Genomic DNA, 17,902 nt, shown 5'->3' with positions numbered 1-17,902 from the left:
GGTAGCGCTCCTTTTTACAGACAGGATGTCTAAGTCTGTCACTAAAGGAGCTGCTCAGCTCGTCTACAGTCTGGTGCAGAATCAGTACCACCTCACGGTTCCAGCCGTCTTCACCGGCTCAGACGGACCGACTCTTTAAAGGTTCTCCAGAACTCTTCAGTTCTCAGCTGAGCCCACAGCCTTTCTGTCACATCTGGTTCTGGTTCTGGGCTTGGTGTCCCGTTTGGTTCCTTCAGAACAGAACGTGTTACCCAACAAGGTTGTTCTGGTCCTGGTTCCGTCTTTCAGCCCAGCAGAACCCCAGAGAAACAGCAGAAGGTTCTGTGCAGGGTTCCTACACGGTCTGGAAAAGAATTCAGATTTTTCAGACTTCTTGTTTAATGAATGCTCCAGTTTTTTGTCTCCATCAGAACTTTTTTTTTTTAGTTGAGGATACCCAGGCCAGTGTTCTAGATGGTTCTAGAAACGATCCAGAACCAGGTTCTGGAGAATCCCAATGCGGTTTCCTGACTCTTGGAGCCGGCTGGTCAGCTCAGTGTTTTAACCTCTAATCTCCAGATTATTAAAACTGCAGGAGAAAGCTAATCTAGAATTATAGGTCTGGAATCTTGAGGCGAATGCACAGGTGGAACAGAACCAGAACTTTCTGAACAGTTCTGCAGCTTCTGCAGTGTTGCTGTCGGCCTCATCAGCTGCCGGTCGTCTTTGATCATGTTTGGACCAACGTGCAGGAACGTCTCGGTGGTCCAGACTCTCCTGGTGGTTCCAGGGCGGGGCGACTTCTCCTGACTGGTACCTTTATTCAGAGCCTGCTCTGTAGTTCGGGTCCATCAGCTCCTCAGCGGAACATCTCCCTGCTGCGTTTGGAGCAGATCAGAACCAGCACAACTGGACCGGTGTGGAGGAGGGTCATGAAGAGCCTCTCACTGTTCTGCAGCCTGGATCAGATGAAGCTCCTCAGATTATCAGAAATGAGTTTTATTCTGGGTGCAGTCTGGACATTTTCTGCATTTAAAGCCTTTAATCCTCAGAAGTTTCTTCTTCTGCTGCAGCGTAGGAGCGTGCACGCTTCACGCTCGCCTGGTGAGTCAGCAGCTCGCCTCGACCACGCACCGGATCTCAGCGGCGTGTGGGCGCCGGCCGCCTGGCAGATGGTGGCAGGCGGAGGAGCTGCTCTCATTCAGAGTTTCAGCATGAATGAAGAGGAGCTGCTGGAAGGTTCTGGAGCTCCATTCGGTTCTCTGGGTCCGAGTCCAGGACCAGAACCTGCGTCTGGTTCTGGAGGCACATCATGAGTGTTGGACAGTCTTATCCTGATCTCCACTTAGGAACCAGAACGTTTGGACCCGAACACTCAGAACCAGTGAAGCCAGGATTCGGTTCTTGATCCGATTAAGAATCACTAAACTGTCTCTTACACATTATTGCATATTTGCTCCCTTCATCACTTCCTGCAGACTGCGGTCTCCTTCCTTGTGTTTTACCTCAATCTGCCTTATTATCCTTCAATTAATAAACATTTTCACCTTCTAAGTCTGTCTCTCCTGTTCAGGCTAACTTTAAATTGATCTTTTTCACATTTTATAACTTTAAATTGATCTTTTTCCCATTTTATAACTTTAAATGGAGCTTTTTCATATTTTATAACTTTAAATTGATCTTTTTCATATTGTGTTTTTGCATTTTTCATCTCTTCTTGTTCCTCCATGAGTCTTTCAGAGTATCAGGCCCCAGTCCTCCTGGGCCGGTGTTCTGCAGCTCTCAGGCGGTCCAAACTGCCTGCATTCAACGCCTGAATGAGCTCCTCAGCATCAGGATGACCTGAGTCCGTCTCCAGAGTCCTGCTGATGACCCAGATGTTCTGGAGACCCAGTTATTTGTCCGGGCTGCAGGACACCGGCCTTTGTGCATGAAGAGTCCAGCTCTTGGTGCTGATTGGTCTGCATGAAGACACTGAACTAACTCCCCTGCCTGGTTACTGAACAGTTCCATGTTTTAGGCCGCTGGGGGGCGCTGTTCCCGTCCCCTGGTGCGGTTCTGGCTCTGGGTGGATCAACTAATCAATGACTGATCCAATGAAACAGTGATTTACCTCCGCTTGCTGCTGTTTTGCATGAAGCTGTTCATCAGTGTTGTTTATTTGGAGGCGAATTCAAGTTTTTTTCCTCTTAAATTTTTTTCATGCCTTTAAAGCGGCGCAATCTGCATCTTCTGTGCCGCTGATTCCCATTTAAAATTCACCTTTGAACTCATTGCAACACCTAGCATTGTCCTTCATCCCCTGCTGCTGAAATGTTACGTTTTACTGCACATGATAACTTCAGATCAAAGTTAATTTAATCTCTGACAGGGAATCGTCAAAAGAAACTAACCACAAAAAACAAAAACAAAAAAAGATTCGGTCACTAAACTGGCATTTAAAGGGTTAGAAATAAAGAAAATGAATATTTGTTATGTGGAGAAGCGAAGTTAATACTGTTATTCAGGAATAAAATATAAACTCTGTAAAAGAGATTCTGCAGTGAAACTGAGGGACCCATCAGCAGGAACCGGACCGGGTCAGCTCCAGGTCCTTCTGCTGTAGGTCCGGTTCTAACCGCGGTCAGAACCGGACCGTCTGCCTGTTTAGGAGATAATGTTTGCATCATTTTGTTGTTTTCTGCCTGAACACGGAACCAGGTGGAGCAAACAGAACCTGCAGCAGCTGCACTGAGGAGGCGCAGCTCCGTGTGCAGGCCAGCAGGGGGCGCTGTGGAAGGTGAGCCGCGTTATTTGTGGAAGCATCGTGAGTCACGGCCTGCCTCTCAGCCCACTCAGCCGTCTGGTGCCTCCGCTCGTCCTCCGTGGGCTGCAGACACGAGCAGAACCACGAACGGTCACGACACCAAGCAGAACCTCCTGCGCACTGGAGCCGAGTGGGCCCGCTGCTCAGGTCCACAGCCGCGGCACCAGGGCTGGTTCTGCAGTGGTTTGGATCAGAACCGGTGCTGTATTGCTGTGTTGGCACCAGCTGCTGGATCAGAACCACCACACACATTTCTACAGAACCTGACATCACTGCTCAGTGCAGCAAGGTGACCTCATGCTGGGTGACATCACCTCAGAGATGATGTCATCCTGCCCAGATGTTCTGCACAGAACCCTCCCCCCTCGGCTCGGTTCTGCAGCAGGAAGGTGTGATCATGCTGCGCCCAGAACCTCATTTCACTTTCTGCTCACACAGGGGGCGTGGCCTGGAGCGCTCTGCGCTGATTGGCTGACGGTGACATCATCTGGGACGTGGAGGTTTCTCTCCTTGTTGCTACGTCTTCTCACTGCTGGCCTTCACACAGATGGAGACACACCGCAGTGCATGATGGGAGCTGTAGTCCTTCCTCTGGTCTGAACAGGTTGATCGGTGAATAAATTGATCATTTGATGAAACAGGCCGATTAAAGAAAAATATTCTTTCTGGTAACTGAACCCGACAACATAACATTAAAATGAGAACGTTGTTTCAGAGACAGAACCCATTCAGTCAGCAGAGGAAGTTCAGGTTCTCTGTCAGCGTCAAATAAAACCAGAACTCCTGCAAAATGGACCAAGAATGACCAAAAAGAACTTTCACTGAGAATCTGGATGTTTTTCAGACGGGAGCTGGGAACAAAAGAACCAAGAGGCTGAAATGGCCTAGTCAAAGTCCAGAACCTGAGGCAGGTTTAGTTTTTCCTCCCCAGGTACACTCCCTGCTGCTGTGGAACCTGAAGTTGGACTTTTATCAGTTCAGAACCAGACAAAAGTCCAACCAGTTAATTCAGTACCGGTCCAGTCAGGTGTTGTGTTTGTGAGTCCTGTCAGCAGGCGGAGGCATGCTGGTTCTGTTCGGGTCGTGGTTCTGAGCTGTTTGGGTCGTGGTGTGTGCAGCGGCACATGGAGGCGTTCTGGTTCTGTTCGGGTCGTGGTTCTGGTTCTGGTTCTGTTTGGGTCGTGGTTCTGGTTCTGTTCGGGTCATGGTTCTGGTTCTGTTCGGGTCATGGTGCTGAGCTGTTCGGGTCGTAGTTCTGGTTCTGTTTGGGTCATGGTTCTGGTTCTGTTCGGGTTCTGGTTCTGTTCGGGTCGTGCAGCAGCACATGGAGGCGTTTTGGTTCTGTTCTGGTTCTGGTTCTGGTCGGGTCGTGCAGCGGCACATGGAGGCGTTCTGGTTCTGTTCGGGTCGTGGTTCTGGTCGTGGTTCTGGTTCTGTTCGGGTCATGGTTCTGGTTCTGGTCGGGTCGTGCAGCGGCACATGGAGGCGTTCTGGTTCTGTTCGGGTCGTGGTTCTGGTCGTGGTTCTGGTTCTGTTCGGGTCGTGCAGCAGCACATGGAGGCGTTCTCTCCTCTTCCAGTCAGGATGAGTAACGCTTCACTGTCAGTTTTAATTTTAGCGCTGACATTTCCTCAGAAACACGCGGCGGCGCCAACAAACCGGATCAGGCCGGATCAAAGCAGAACCTTCTGTCCCATCACATCTGAGGGAGGATTTTTTTTTAATCATCTATAATATAATCATCTATAATATAATAAATATATTCTGTTCTGCGGTGAGACAAAGCGGCCCGGTTCCCTGTTCGGGTCGGTTGTCCAGGGAAGGTTCTGTTTGCAGAGTTCAGCTGAATTCTTCTCAGGTGTTGGACTGAATCCAGACAGAACCTGGTACCTGAGCCGGGTCAGTACTGGCAGAACCGGGTCAGTACTGGCAGAACCGGGTCAGTACTGGCAGAACCGTGAGGGTGAACATCAGGATGCTCCCTGACATCTTGGACCCAAACGTTCTGGTTCTGGTCAGATCATCCAGATTCTGTTTGCTTCCAGCAGAACTTTGCTGCCCTGCTTCCAGTTTCTGATGAAGAGTTAGTTTCCACTGAAACATACCCACACCTCCTCCTCCTCCTCCTCCTCCTCATGCCCCACCTCCACCCTCTGTCTCTCTGGGCCAATCACGGCCCAGCGTCCCTGCTGTCCAATCAGAGCGCTGCATAGTGATGTCATGCAGCAGCTGTGGTGTGGTGCTGATGCTGCTGAGCTGCAGATCTTCAGAGAACAGAGACCGGACCGGCGAGGCTGCAGGGTGAGTTTCTGCCCATCAGGACAAACCGCTCCGCTCCTCTCACTCTCCTCTCACTCTCCTCTCACTCTCCTCTCACTCTCCTCTCACTCTCCTCTCACTCTCCTCCACTCCTCCTCCCTTCCTTTTCACTCTTTCTTCCACCTGCATGTCCTCTTTCTTCTCCTTGCTGCACCACCTGTGCATCTTTCTCTCGGCATCTCTGTCTCTGCAGGTAACGCGCTCATGGAAAACAATGACATCATTTCTCCGTGCACGCTCACACGCACTCCCTCAGTCACTCAGGGCTCTGCGCGCGTTCCTTAGGGCTCGTTTTCTCTCTTTATTGGTATTTCATGTTTTTGTTGTGCGGTTCTGCTGAGTGGAGATGCAGGATTCTCCAGCACTGCTTACTGTGGATCAGGTTCTCTGCAGACTGCTGCTTTGTGCCTTAATGTGACAAAGAACAGATTCCTGCCTCAGACAGTATTAAGATGTTTCCAGCAATGAAAGCTTTCTGCAATATTCTCTAAAGTCAGGGTGGATGTTTCTGCAGCTCTCCTCCTGCTGCTGCGTGTTTCTGGCTGGATTCAGCAGCTCTGAGGCTGAACTCCCAGAACATCGCGTCTCTCAGGAAGATTCACTGTTTCAGTGATTTAAGCTGCTGAGGGCAGCAGATTCTGTCAGAGCTGCTGCAGGAATCTGTTCTGTGCAAAGTTCTGACCCAGTCTGAGCCCAGTGACGAACCTCCTGGTTCCGCTGCGTAGATAAAACAGGAACAGTCAGAACCTCAGAGTCTCTGCTGGGACCCAGAGTTCTGGCTGTCTCTGCTCTGCAGGGATCCTGCTGGAGAATCAGGTTCTGATCCGCTTGTCTCTGTTCTCAGGAACATATTCTACCTCACCACCGGAGAAGCGCAGAACAGCAGGAACATGACCCTCACAGGTAAGCTGGTTCTCCTGGGTTCTCCTGGGTTCTCCCGGGTTCTCCTGGGTTCTCCTGGGTTCGGGCTGATCCCGTCATGCCGTCATGCAGATTCATGCCGTTTTCTCTCTCCTGCGTCCTCCAGCATACAGAGAGAAGATGCGAGAGCTCCCCCTGGTGTCCATCTTCTGCTCCTGCATCCTCCCTGAACCCAGGGAGCGACCAGCCGACCAGAAGGAAGGTGAGCAGCAGAACCTCTCTTCAGGGTTTGGGTCAGGAACCAAAACCAGCTCACAGGATCTGGGTCTGGCTTCCAGCTCCAGGTTTCCAATCTGAACGTTCAGTTCAGCAAGTTTAGTTCATCTATATTAAACGAGCAGAACCGAGAAATATCCAGTAATCCAGAATATAAACAGGTCCAATTCAGGCCAGGTAATTCCAGCCCAGCTCGGTTCTTTAATCCCGGTCATGCATCTGGCCAAAGGTTCTGTGTGAGGAAGCCCGGCTGATTGCATCGGGTCTCCTGGACCAGACGCTTCTTAGAAGCTGAAACCAGAACTCCTGACGGGTTCGGATCATTCTTTGGGTCAGAACTCCTCAAACTGGGATAACATCAAGTCTGCGGTAGATGTTCAGAACCTTTTGGACCCCTCTGGTCCACTTTCAGGGTTTAGAGCTCACAGAAAAAACAAAGAAATGTGAGATGATCCAAACCTGAACCAGGACCCAATTATTCTGACCCACTTGTATGATGATGGTTATCTTTCCATCAGGGTCCAGTTCTGGCACCAGACGGGTTCTGCAACCTGGAGCAACAAGTTCCTCTTTGGACCCTCCCCAATGGCTCTTTATAACTTAATAACTAAAGAGAAAATGTAGATATTATAACAAATGTAGCAGTAATACTTGACGTCAGGTCGCTTCTCTCTGCTTCTGTTTATGTAACTTTCCACAAATTACATAATATGTAATAATATGTTAATATGCACATGTTTGTTACATAATAATATTTTTTAAATAGAAATGAAGGGGTGGTTCTTTAAAAATGACTAGAATCTGCGGTGATAGATGGAATATTTAGCTGGACGGAGGGCAGGAGCGGATCGTAAAGGTGGTGACCGCTTACTTTGCTCTCTGAGGTTCTGGACTGTAACTGTGGTTCTCCTGCAGGTTTGGTGGACTTGAACCTGTGCAACATCCGGGACATGGAGGTCATCGAGCTGAGCAAGCGAGCGAGCGGCCAGGCCTTCGAGGTCATCCTGAAACCGCCCACCTTCGATGGCACCCCGGAGCTGAGGGCCACCACGCCTCCTCGTCAGAAACCATCGCTGGAGGAGATCCAGAAGAAGCTGGACGCCGCTCAGGAGAGGAGAAAGGTAGGCGGAGGGCTGCGTTTCTGAACGGGTTGTGATAGAAATAAATGTTCAGAAATAAATGTAGAGGTTATTCAGGGTGCAAAGCAAGTCTACAGCAAACCTTTGCTGGGACATTAATACATTTAACCTGCATCCAGACTGACCAATCACAGCACAGCCAGGTGTCCAACACCTTTCATCCTCTGGTGTAACCAAACCGGCCGGACTTTAGTCCCAGTTCTCTCACTGTTCTCGCCTCCTGTTGGAAGGTTTCTGTTTGACCGCGTTACACCTGAGCTCACCCCGCTCTCTGCCCCCTAGTGCCAGGAGGCGGAGCTTCTGAAGCACCTGGCTGAGAGGCGGGAGCACGAGCGCGAAGTCGCTCAGAAAGCTTTGACCAAAGAGCGCCAGGAGCACCGCGGCGACGCCAGCAAGCTACAGATGCACCTGAACGCCTCGCAGGAGGAGGTGAGGACCAGAGATTAGCCCCACCCGCTGACTTCCACTAACCCCACCCAGACCCCCCCCGCCCACTGACCCACCCAGACCCACCCAGACCCCCACTGACCCCCACTGCCCCCATCCAGACCCCACTGCCCCCACCCACTGACCTCACCCACTAACCCCACCCAGACCCCCCTGCCCCACTGACCCACCCAGACCCCCACTGACCCCCACTGACCCCACCCAGACCCCCACTAACCCCATCCAGACCCCCACTAACCCCATCCAGACCCCACTGACCCCCACTGCCCCCACCCAGACCCCCACTGACCCCACCCAGACCCCCACTAACCCCATCCAGACCCCACTGACCCCCATTGACCCACCCAGACCCCCACTGCCCCCACCCACTGACCCCCACTGCCCCCACCCAGACCCCCACTGCCCCCACCCAGACTCCCCCCCCCAACTGCCCCCACCCAGACCCCACTGACCCCACCCAGACCCCCACTAACCCCATCCAGACCCCAATGATCTCACCCACTGATCTCACCCTTTTACCCCCCTGCAAACCCCCCCCCCCCACTGCCCCCACCCAGACCCCACTGCCCCCACCCACTGACCCCCCCCTGCCCCCCCCCCCCCCCACTGACACCACCCATCGTGACTGAATGCTGTCAGAGGGACATGCATCTCTAATGAACGCCCGTCTCTGTCTCTGTCTGTCTTACAGGACAAACACAGTGTGGAGGTGAGGATGAGGAGGCTGAGATGATGGTGGAGGATTTCTGGGTGGGCGGAGTCAAACACAACCCTAAACCTGAACCAACCAAAACAGTAGCAAGTCCTCTGACCCAAACCTCCTTACGGGATCTTTGTTTATCACCTTTGAGACGTTGACCCTGTTTGGACCCACTTATGGCATTTCTGGAAGTGATAAAATCCACACTTATGCCAGAAAATGAAATCAGCTGATCTTCCTAAACAAAGAAGAAAGTCATTTGATATTTACAGGTTTGGGCTTAAATATATATTTTATCATTGGTCACCTTTAGCTAAATACTCCCAGACTGATACCTGGTCTGAGGTCTGAAGGTGGATCAGACAAACCGTTCAGGTTCTGCTGACAGGCAGTGTGGATTATTGGGTTTATCAGAACATAACCATCAGAACAAAGTGTCAGAGTTGTGACTGACTCATTCATCGGTTCTTAGCAATAAGAACTTTAGGTACCAGTTTGAATGAGATGGAGGATGTTTGAGATTGGGTCAGGGTCCTGGTCTGGGTCTGGGTTATGTGTTTGGGTCTAACAGCAGCGTGGTTCCATCTTTAAGTGTGTTTTGTTGTTTCGGTACGCTGATGCCCCCCCGCTCTCTGTTTCAGGTGTCATGATGGCCTGATCACAACACAAGCTGAACCTTATTGAGAAGCCGACTTTGAGGGCTGTTTACCTGGATGACGGACTGGGGAACATGGCGCTGGTCTGACTGGAGGGGACTGACAGCAGCACAAGAGAAGAGGAGGACTGAGGGACTGACTGCTCCACCAGGACTCTTTAAAGAGACTAACTCCTTACTTTGAGAATCGCTGCAGATTCAGTCATGACTGGATGGATTCCTGCGACTTTAATATGCTTTGTTGCCATGCCAACAGTGCCAGTGTCTTCATGCGTGAGTGTGACTGTAGGCGCACAATCCAGAACCCAACATGGCTCAAAGGAACCCGCAGAGTTGTCTGAGAGAACTGGACCACATCCACCAGAGACTTAATGCATCACTTCAGATACTCTGAGCGGAACTGCGCCCTCTGCTGGACAGGTTGAACCTCCATGACGCTCTTTGGTGACATCTAGTGGCCCCAGTGAGTACAGCAGCAAACCAGGACTGGGTTCACACCAGAATCTGAGGAGACATTCTGACTTAAAACAGAGGTTAGAAGAACTTGGAGCCCACGGGCCAGAATAGATGTGAGATCCAGCAACACCTGCAGGAGAAAGGCCAATGAAGCCATGAAAGGATGGAGGTCCAGTAGTTCAGAGACCAGAACCGTCTGACGCTGTTTCTGAAACACAATTAGGCTTAGAGTTAGGCCCGGTTCAGACCAGAACCATCTCATTCTGTGTCTCTCAGCAGGTCTGACTGAAAAATTGACATTAAAATGTTCTTGGGTGACGAGTGAAAGCTGAAGGTGGACCGGTCCAAACATATAAAGAGGCTTAAAGTCCTCCAGAACCAGAATTAAAGTCAATTTTCCTTTTCTTCAACACAGCAGGACATGACTGATCTGAATAAACCGGTCCCAGGGAGAGAACCCAAACCCGGTCTGTAGAAGAGTCAAAGTAAGGAGGTGGTTCTGGTCCAGGTTGGGATTAGAACAGAGAAAAGTTCTGCAACAGAGAGAGAAGAAGGTGTGCAGTGATCATGTGTATGTGCAGGTAGAGGAGCCTGCAATGTAGCTGGTTCCTGTTTCTGCTTCAGAATAGAACCTCTGTGGACCAATCAGGAGGTACCACCTGCGTTCTGATTGGCTAATTGGACTTCTTGTTTATTGACAAAACCATAATGTCGCCGCGGTCCAACTTCCTCAGATTCTGTTAAAAATGTCTTCATTCATCACAACAACATAAACTCCCCGATCTGAACGAACGAATCAGTGAATGAATCTATGACTGGGTGAATGAATCAGTGAATGAATCTATGACTGGGTGAATGAATCAGTGAATTAATCCAAGACTGAGTGAATGAATCAGTGAATGAATGTGAATGAATCTATGACTGGGTGAATGAATCAGTGAATTAATCCAAGACTGAGTGAATGAATCAGTGAATGAATGAATCAGTGAATGAATCTATGACTGGGTGAATGAATCAGTGAATGAATGAATCGGTGAATGAATGAATCGGTGAATGAATCAGTGATTTGTCTTGCAGTGCTTTCGGCTGCTTCTTTCAGATGTACAGAAATCACATTATATTTTAAAGAATAAAGCAAGAACACTTCATCTCTGGGCTCCATTTGACTTTATTGACTCGGCGCTTTTAGACAATAAATACATCAACACACAAATAATAAGATCAGAAAACTGTTAAATAAAACTTAAATAAGCATAAATAAGACTTGACGAGGCTCCTGATGTGTAACTTAGTGGTGTAGTTTTCTCTGGTTTGACGTAAAACTTTACAGAAATGGAACAGATATAATTCTTCATGAATTCCTCCGGTGACTATTAGACGCCCATCGACTCAAGCAGGTCTTCACTCCTGGATGTGGACCATGTGCCGGACGCAGGTGCAGCCCACGGCGATGACGCGGGTCTCCAGGCGGTAATGGTACTTGTGCCCCTCCCCCGGCGTCTTGACCCGCCGCAGCACCAGCACCTGGTGCATGATGGGCCGGGACCTCAGGTTCAGGTCCTCCTTGCCCTCCAGGTCCAGGCAGCCCTGCAGCAGACAGCGGGCCTCTGACATCACGGGTGGGAACAGCGCGTCATCGCTGGACGTGCTGAGGACAGAGGCGGGGACGGGTCAGGAAAAGCGTCTCTGATTTCTCTGACAAGAAGCCGGCGGGCCGACACTCACTTGTACGCCCAGGGCGAGATGGAGGCGTTCTCCAGCGGGCGGAGGTTCCTGCTGGGCACCAGGACTTTGGGGTCCAGGAGCAGCGAGTAGGTTTCTTCTGAGTGGTGCCTGGGGGCCGCCTCTGTCATGGCCACCGCCATCATCACCACCATCGCTACCATGGCGACGGCCCTGGAGGCCTGAGGAGGAGACAGAGGTCAGCTTTAGCAGGAATAAACCTTCTGAACAGAGACAGTCAGTTCATCAGCTTCTAAAATGACACAAAACCCAAAGTGGGCCGCCTCCAGAACCAACGGCACGCCTGAGAACCCGTTCTCATCCACAACATGAGCCGGCCCAGAAAAAGCAGCAAAGCACAAAAATACAGAAAACATGTAGAAATAATCCTGAAGCTAACGCTAACAGGTCAGGAGCGCCACTCAGCCCATCAGAACCGGCTGTCAGAGATAAATGAAAGGAGCTCACGGTTCTGACAATGCCTGTTTAACATTGACCCGTTCTGGGTTCTGTTGGACTCTGAGCTGATTCTGTAAAGAAATGAACCCGTCAGAACTTCTGCTGGTTTCCTCACCGTCACACTGGAGCTGTCTGAGGCTGGAAACATGCTGGTTCTGGTCGGATCCGTGTCGGGTCAGGTGCTCCTGGTGTTTGCAGCCGGTTGGTTTAACCCTGAAAGTTCCTGAGGCTCAGCTGGAGGTCCGGTTTGAGCTGCTGGTGCTGATCTTCCCCTCCTGACTGCTGTTCTGATGAGCTTCAGCGTAAACAGCTCGGTTTTTTATGCGGGCCGGCGCCGCACCGTGTACGGTGATGTCACCACCTGAGCGTCTTTGATCCTCCTCTGTAAACCGCAGCGACCCGGCTGACGAAGTCTGAACGTCGACCCACTTTCTGCCTTTGAGGATGAAATATTCTGCATCAAACCCTGACAGCAGCTTTTCTAGGTCACAGCATGGTTGCAGAATCCCGTTTCACCCTGAAATGTGTTGATTCTGTACCGACTGAACTTCTCTGAACCGCCTCGGTCCAACAGCTGGAGACACAGCAGCTGCTGCCGCCGCACAGTTTCAGTCCAGAACCCGACGCTGCTGAGAACGAAGGCCTGAACTCTCAGAACGTTCTGCAACGGTTAAACCAAAGACATGCGGTAAAGTCTTCACAAAAACTAAAACATTTAAATTCAACCACGACTGGCTCTGTATCTCACACTGATGCAAGCATGTGGGGACAGTGGAAAGGAACAACCCCTTTTTAACAAGAGAACACCTCCAGCAGAACCAGAACCGGGCCTATGATGAGCAGCTATCTGCTGTTGTGCCATGATGAAAATAAAAAGCTGAGAGCTCAGAGACGGCATGCAGGACGTCGGGCCGGCCTACGCTGCACCCCGACCACGTTTCGGCTAGCTCATGGCCGCAAGCTAGCCCGCTGCTGAAATAACCAACGTTTTCCTGAACCACTGCTCTTCCTTGGATAACCAAAGTGAACCGGACTAACGAGGCGCCGACAGGTTTGGCAGAGAAGCAAACAGGGAAAGTTAAATGGTTTATTTGGAAGTTTTGTGCGATGCAGTTACATTGTGTTTAAAACACATGGAACTGAGCGACATAGCTTCCGCTAGCATTCTGATACCATGTTATTGCCGATATGATTCGAGTGTTTTTATGGTTATAACAAACGTTATATCAGAGTTGTAGAGACTGATGGGACATTGATGTTTGTGTTAACCGGTCTACTCATGACGAAGAAAATAAAGCCAGAGTTTTTTTAAATTACTGCCGAAAGTCTGCTAGCCTAAATGCTATTAGCTCCCGGAAACATTCGGTTTCTGTCACGAACCAGAGACAGAGGGACCCAGTATTCAGCCAGACATGAGTGACAATACAAGGCTTTAATAAAGCTCAAACTGCTCAGACAGGAAATATGCAGGTTCTGTGGTCAGAATAACAGTTCCAAGTCGGTACACAGGCCGGCAGGAAAAAACAGGCAGGCACAACACAAACTCAAAAAAATCCAAAAACTAGCTGGGTCTGGTGTATGGATAAACAGGCAAAAATCAGGCAGGAAAAAGTCCATTGGCTGGAAGTAAAACGGAAGCTGATTGGATGGAGGCAGGTGAACTGAATAAAGGCAGGTGACAGAAGTGATCAGAGCAGGCCAGAAGAACTGATAATATGAAACAAAGTACAAAATCAAACCACATTAAAACGCAAATCATGACAGTTTCCGGATATTCAACTACGGTCGTTTCAGCATAATGTTTGTTCGCTTCGCTGCGCCATCGTTCGATAGCGCTATGAGCGTTATTACCGCATTAATATGGAATAATAATGTAGATTTAAAGGTGTTTTGTTTAACTTTAGAAGTAACAGATACCTCCCAGAGGTATAATTGCATTGGTAAAATCAAGCGATCCTAAACTTTACAGATTCTTACTGAGTCTTTGAAATGTCATTTTATCAAATAACGTTTTGTTTAACACGGGATTCACATTGTGAATAAGTTTAAAACACACCAAATGTTCTAAATTAATTAAGCTAATTTAACTCCATTCCATGTTTTTTAAATCAGATCTGCAGTGAACCAGAATTCACTGGATTATTCTGATGATGATGATCAATCATTTTATTTTGTCTTTTGTTTCTTTTGTGTGTAAATAGTTCCTTAGCTTAGTTTTGTTATATCTTTATTTTGCTTAGTAGTTTAGTTAAGTTTCACTAGCCTAGTAGAGAGGATTTATTGATTGAAAAATAACGTTAATTCAGATAAACAGCATTACATAGTGATGTTCTCTGCATGTTCATTTATTTCTGTTAATAAATTCTTGAGATTGAAGAGAAGTTGTCACTCCTTTATTATATATGTGTGTGTGTGCAGCGTTTGCTGTTAAAGCCAGAGCTTGAATCATTCCTTTCATCTATTGTCCTGATATCAGCTCTAGAGCTGATCTCCACCAGACAATAGCTAACAGACAGACAGTAATTTATTAAACATTAAATAACTTTAAACAGTGTAAAATAGCACAACACTGCTGTGATGAACCACTGACCATTGAGCCAGGGGTACTTTCCATAGTAAGATAAATAAAGAGTATCAGAATGCAAACATCTGTTTCTTTGCTATTTCTGGTACCGATAGTTGCAAATAATACATAGTTGGAGAGCAGTAGGAGAACATCTCAGTGGTTCTGATTCTGCGGTCTGACTGGATCTGGAGCTGGTGTGTTTCACAGCGTCTCTTGACATTAAGAGAGGATTTAACCCCGAGCTCTGGAGACCTGGGCTGTGATCAGGTTGGTTCTGGTCCGAGCTGTTAGACTGGACCTGAATGTTGGACGTATCAGAACCTGACGTCTGCCTCGCTGAGCGGTCCATCAGAACCTCAGCTTTCAGCTAGCCTCGTCTTTGGGCCTACTGCCCTACCACCTGTGAGCTCTCTCTGTCCTGAAGGGCGGCTCTAAATAAACGCTTGCTGCTCTGGTTCTGGTTCTGGTTCTGGTCCAGTGCGGGTCCAGCTCCTGGGTCTGGGCGGCAGCAGCTGAAGGATGCCTCCCGCTGCTTTGGGGGATGTCAGGGTATCTCTGAGGTGGTTGGATGTAAACAGAGCAGGAGATTTCCGATGAAGATAACCTGAAAAGAGACGTGAAGGTTTCGGTAATGAGTCACACCATGATCTCACTTCATGTCAGAGCTTTCATCGCGGTCTGTTTAACGCCAAACAAGCTGCAGAAGAACCCGCGCGTGGCCCTGGGCTCAGCGGACTGCCATGTTGGCTCTCTGCGGGGCCCCTGAGGGCCTCACTGGTTCTCTGGAGGCCCTCTGTGTCCCCCTGAAGGAGGTGCAGGACCCCTGGCTGATTCCTCAGGGTTCTGCTGGATCTCCTCGGTGGACCTCCCTGATTCGCTGATCCCTGCGGATCCTGCAGGAGTCTCTACGGAGCAGGGGCCCCTGGTGGAGCAGGATGGGGCCCCTGCCGCTCTGACCTGGTTTCCAGTCATGCTGTGACTCAGCGCGCTCAGATTGCTGAGTTATCACTTGCGTCCTGCGCGTGTTTTCTGTCTCTGCAGCCCACGCTGCCAGCTCCTCTCTGACCTGCTTCCATTCATTCGCCGCTTATCTCTGATCTCAGCGACTTCCTGCTGCTGCTTCAGGCTGCGGCAGCTTTCACGCTGCTGCGGGGACCATCAAGGAAAACCTGCAGCGCCTTTTAAGGACAGAGAGGGCTTTTTGCACGCAGACGTCTGTTTATGTTCCCATGCTGTCTGAATCAGCACAATTTTAATGCTTGAAGCAGAGAAAATCAGACAGATCTGAGGAGCTTAACCAGGACAGCATCCTGCAGCTTTACAAGATCTCATAATAAAGTTCAATAGATCAGCAGGAGTCGACTTTAACGTTTAAACCTGGTTATTTCTGTATTTCTGCTGAAAAACTAGTCGATGCATTTGTTACTTCAAGGCTGGACTATTGTAATTCTTTACTATCAGGAAGTCCACAAAATGCAGTTCAAAGCCTTCAGCTGATCCAAAATGCTGCAGCAAGAGTTCTGATGAAAATCAACCAGAGGGATCATATTTCTCCTGTTTTAGCTTCCCTTCATTGGCTTCCTGTTAAATCAAGAATAGAAATATAACGAAACAATTTATTTAAGTAAAAAATTCTTCTCAGCCCTTCTCCTTCTCTGCAGTTTATGTTACAGACTTGTTCTAAAATATGTTTTCAGATTCATATTGGTTAAAAAACACTGAACCAGACGCTGCTGGTGGTTCCCCAGGACTGGACCTGCAGAGGTCCTTCTGCAGACCTCTGGGACCAGATGTTCTAAAGCTAAATCTGGAGACGGATAGAAAAATATCAGCAGCAGCAAACTTCTCAGACAGCCTGGTGGTCTCCCTTATCTGGCATCAGAAGAAGTTTGGATCCACCAGAACCTTCAGTGTTCCCTCATGGAGATAAGAGAAGCATCCAGAAGGTCCACCAACCAGATGGACATTTAGTAGAACTGGACCTCTGAGATCAGCAGACCAGGAGAAACAAAACCTTCTGCTCTCAGAAACCAGAATTAATATTTTTAGTCTGAGCTCCATCTGTGGAGACAGCAGCTGGTTCTCAGTGTCTGTGCTGTGAAGCACGGTGGAGGTGGCATCATGCTGGGGTGGAGGGTGTGAATGGTTCTGTTAAAAACCAGGAATATGTGAAAGATCTGACAGGTCCTCGTTAAAACCTTCATGATCATGAAGGGTCTGCAGGTTTCTCTGCCTTCTGGAGACCGGCTGATGGAGGCCTCTCCTGGACTTCAGCTCCTCTGAACCTTTGGAGCTGTTGAGAAAATGCTGCAAACCTTTCGGTTCTAGTTGAGATGATGAATCATGTGTAGATATGCGCTGAATTAACCTCTTAAGATCTGAGAACTTTAGTCCAAACCTGAGGAGCAAAGGCTGAAAACCACAAACGTTTGATCAATCAGCTTCATCTGCAGATTTTCTAATAGAAACTGATGGTTTTTAGGCATTAAAGCTGATTTTTAGGCTGAAATTATCGCGTCTTTAGAGGTTCAATTATTGCACAAAATGAATTTGGATGCAAAGAAAATAAAGTGAAGGAAAATTAATTTGATTTGATGGAATTGGACTTGAGATGAGGTGTGAATTATATCTAAATAAACTGAAGTGTGAACTGGTTCTAGAAGGCGCTGACTGCGGCATCGGGCCTGCAGAGTAAAGTCAATATAAAGAAATATAAATAGGATGTCATGAACTCAGGACCTGCTTCACAAACCAGGTCAGAGCAGCTCAGAGTTTCCGTGTGACGCCTTGACGGAGTTCGTCTTTCTAGGACTGCAGCGTCTGACTGGAAACACCCTGAACCCAGAGGAGGGGCTTTCTGCTGCGACCACAAACTGACATCCAGGAACCGAACCTCTGCTTCACTCACCATCCAGCTTCCTAGGCCCAACAGAACCAGGAGATCCTGGCCGCTCTACCTGGACCCGTCGCCACAGACAGAACCAACCACGCACAGAGGAGCTGCTTGCAGATCCTCAGCAGAGCCAAAGCTGCTCCGTCAGATGTTTGGGTCTCACCAGATGTTCAGGCAGGAGCACCAGAACACGTTTAAAGTTTAAACCTCCTTCTAGGTGCTGAACATCAACACTCTCATCTTGGGAGGTGATGCAGCAAGTAGGTCCTGGGTTCAAATCCCAGCCTGGGTCCTTTCAGCATGGAGTTGGCTTGTTCTCCTTGTGCGTGGCTCGGTTCCCTCAGGGTACTCCAGCTTCCTCCCAGGGTCTCAGTGATGGACCACCAGACTCCCCCAGCGGAGACCCCTGAGGGTGAAGCGATGGCTTCCTGAGGAACATGGAGCAGAACAGAGCAGCTTCAGGAAGCCTGAGGGAACATCTGTCTGGATGCTGGGACCCCCAGGGAGCCTTCGCTGTGCCGCTGCCCAGTTGGACCCTGAAACACGACCCAAACACCGACCAGAACCAAAATAGTCCAGATTGCTCCAGATTGTTCTTGGTCTACAGGAATATGTCCCCAGTAC

The 17,902-nt window shown here is 49.2% G+C and overlaps 2 protein-coding genes across 3 annotated transcripts; one reads left to right on the top strand and one right to left on the bottom strand.

The window, feature by feature from the left end:
• The first annotated feature begins 4,966 nt into the window (after positions 1 to 4,966).
• LOC105919409 (stathmin-4) lies at positions 4,967 to 10,786 on the top strand. 2 transcript variants are annotated; one of them, XM_036135812.1, is made up of 7 exons: positions 4,975 to 5,086; positions 5,949 to 6,007; positions 6,132 to 6,227; positions 7,157 to 7,362; positions 7,663 to 7,809; positions 8,519 to 8,536; positions 9,169 to 10,786. In XM_036135812.1, exons 1-7 carry the CDS (start codon positions 5,001 to 5,003, stop codon positions 9,175 to 9,177), a joined length of 621 nt encoding a protein of 206 aa, XP_035991705.1. In that variant the 5' UTR covers positions 4,975 to 5,000; the 3' UTR covers positions 9,178 to 10,786. The 2 variants fall into 2 exon arrangements, with proteins under 2 accessions (XP_021167512.2, XP_035991705.1); XM_021311837.2 differs by lacking the exon at positions 8,519 to 8,536 and having other exon boundaries at positions 4,967 to 5,086.
• A 79-nt stretch (positions 10,787 to 10,865) lies between these two features.
• il17a/f1 (interleukin 17a/f1) lies at positions 10,866 to 12,924 on the bottom strand. Its single transcript, XM_021311840.2, has 3 exons — positions 11,935 to 12,924; positions 11,364 to 11,542; positions 10,866 to 11,286 (listed from the first exon to the last, which is right to left on the bottom strand). The coding sequence occupies exons 1-3, from the start codon at positions 11,965 to 11,967 to the stop codon at positions 11,040 to 11,042; spliced, it is 459 nt and encodes a 152-aa protein (XP_021167515.1). The 5' UTR covers positions 11,968 to 12,924; the 3' UTR covers positions 10,866 to 11,039.
• Between the last annotated feature and the right edge of the window lie 4,978 nt (positions 12,925 to 17,902).

The sequence above is a fragment of the Fundulus heteroclitus genome, chromosome 4 (genome assembly GCF_011125445.2).
Source record: "Fundulus heteroclitus isolate FHET01 chromosome 4, MU-UCD_Fhet_4.1, whole genome shotgun sequence".
In the NCBI taxonomy this organism is placed as follows: domain Eukaryota; kingdom Metazoa; phylum Chordata; class Actinopteri; order Cyprinodontiformes; family Fundulidae; genus Fundulus; species Fundulus heteroclitus.
This window is presented reverse-complemented; position numbering and strand designations above follow the sequence as displayed.

Excerpts from the sequence above, each read along its gene's own strand:
- il17a/f1 (XM_021311840.2), bottom strand. The coding sequence starts at position 11,967 with ATGTTTCCAGCCTCAGACAGCTCCAGTGTGACG. Across the intron at positions 11,543-11,934 it reads CAGACAGCTCCAGTGTGACG|GCCTCCAGGGCCGTCGCCAT; the intron begins GTGAGGAAACCA and ends TCTCCTCCTCAG. Across the intron at positions 11,287-11,363 it reads ATCTCGCCCTGGGCGTACAA|CACGTCCAGCGATGACGCGC; the intron begins GTGAGTGTCGGC and ends CTCTGTCCTCAG.
- LOC105919409 (XM_036135812.1), top strand. The coding sequence starts at position 5,001 with ATGTCATGCAGCAGCTGTGGTGTGGTGCTGATGCTGCTGAGCTGCAGA. Across the intron at positions 5,087-5,948 it reads CGGACCGGCGAGGCTGCAGG|GAACATATTCTACCTCACCA; the intron begins GTGAGTTTCTGC and ends CTCTGTTCTCAG. Across the intron at positions 6,228-7,156 it reads ACCAGCCGACCAGAAGGAAG|GTTTGGTGGACTTGAACCTG; the intron begins GTGAGCAGCAGA and ends GTTCTCCTGCAG.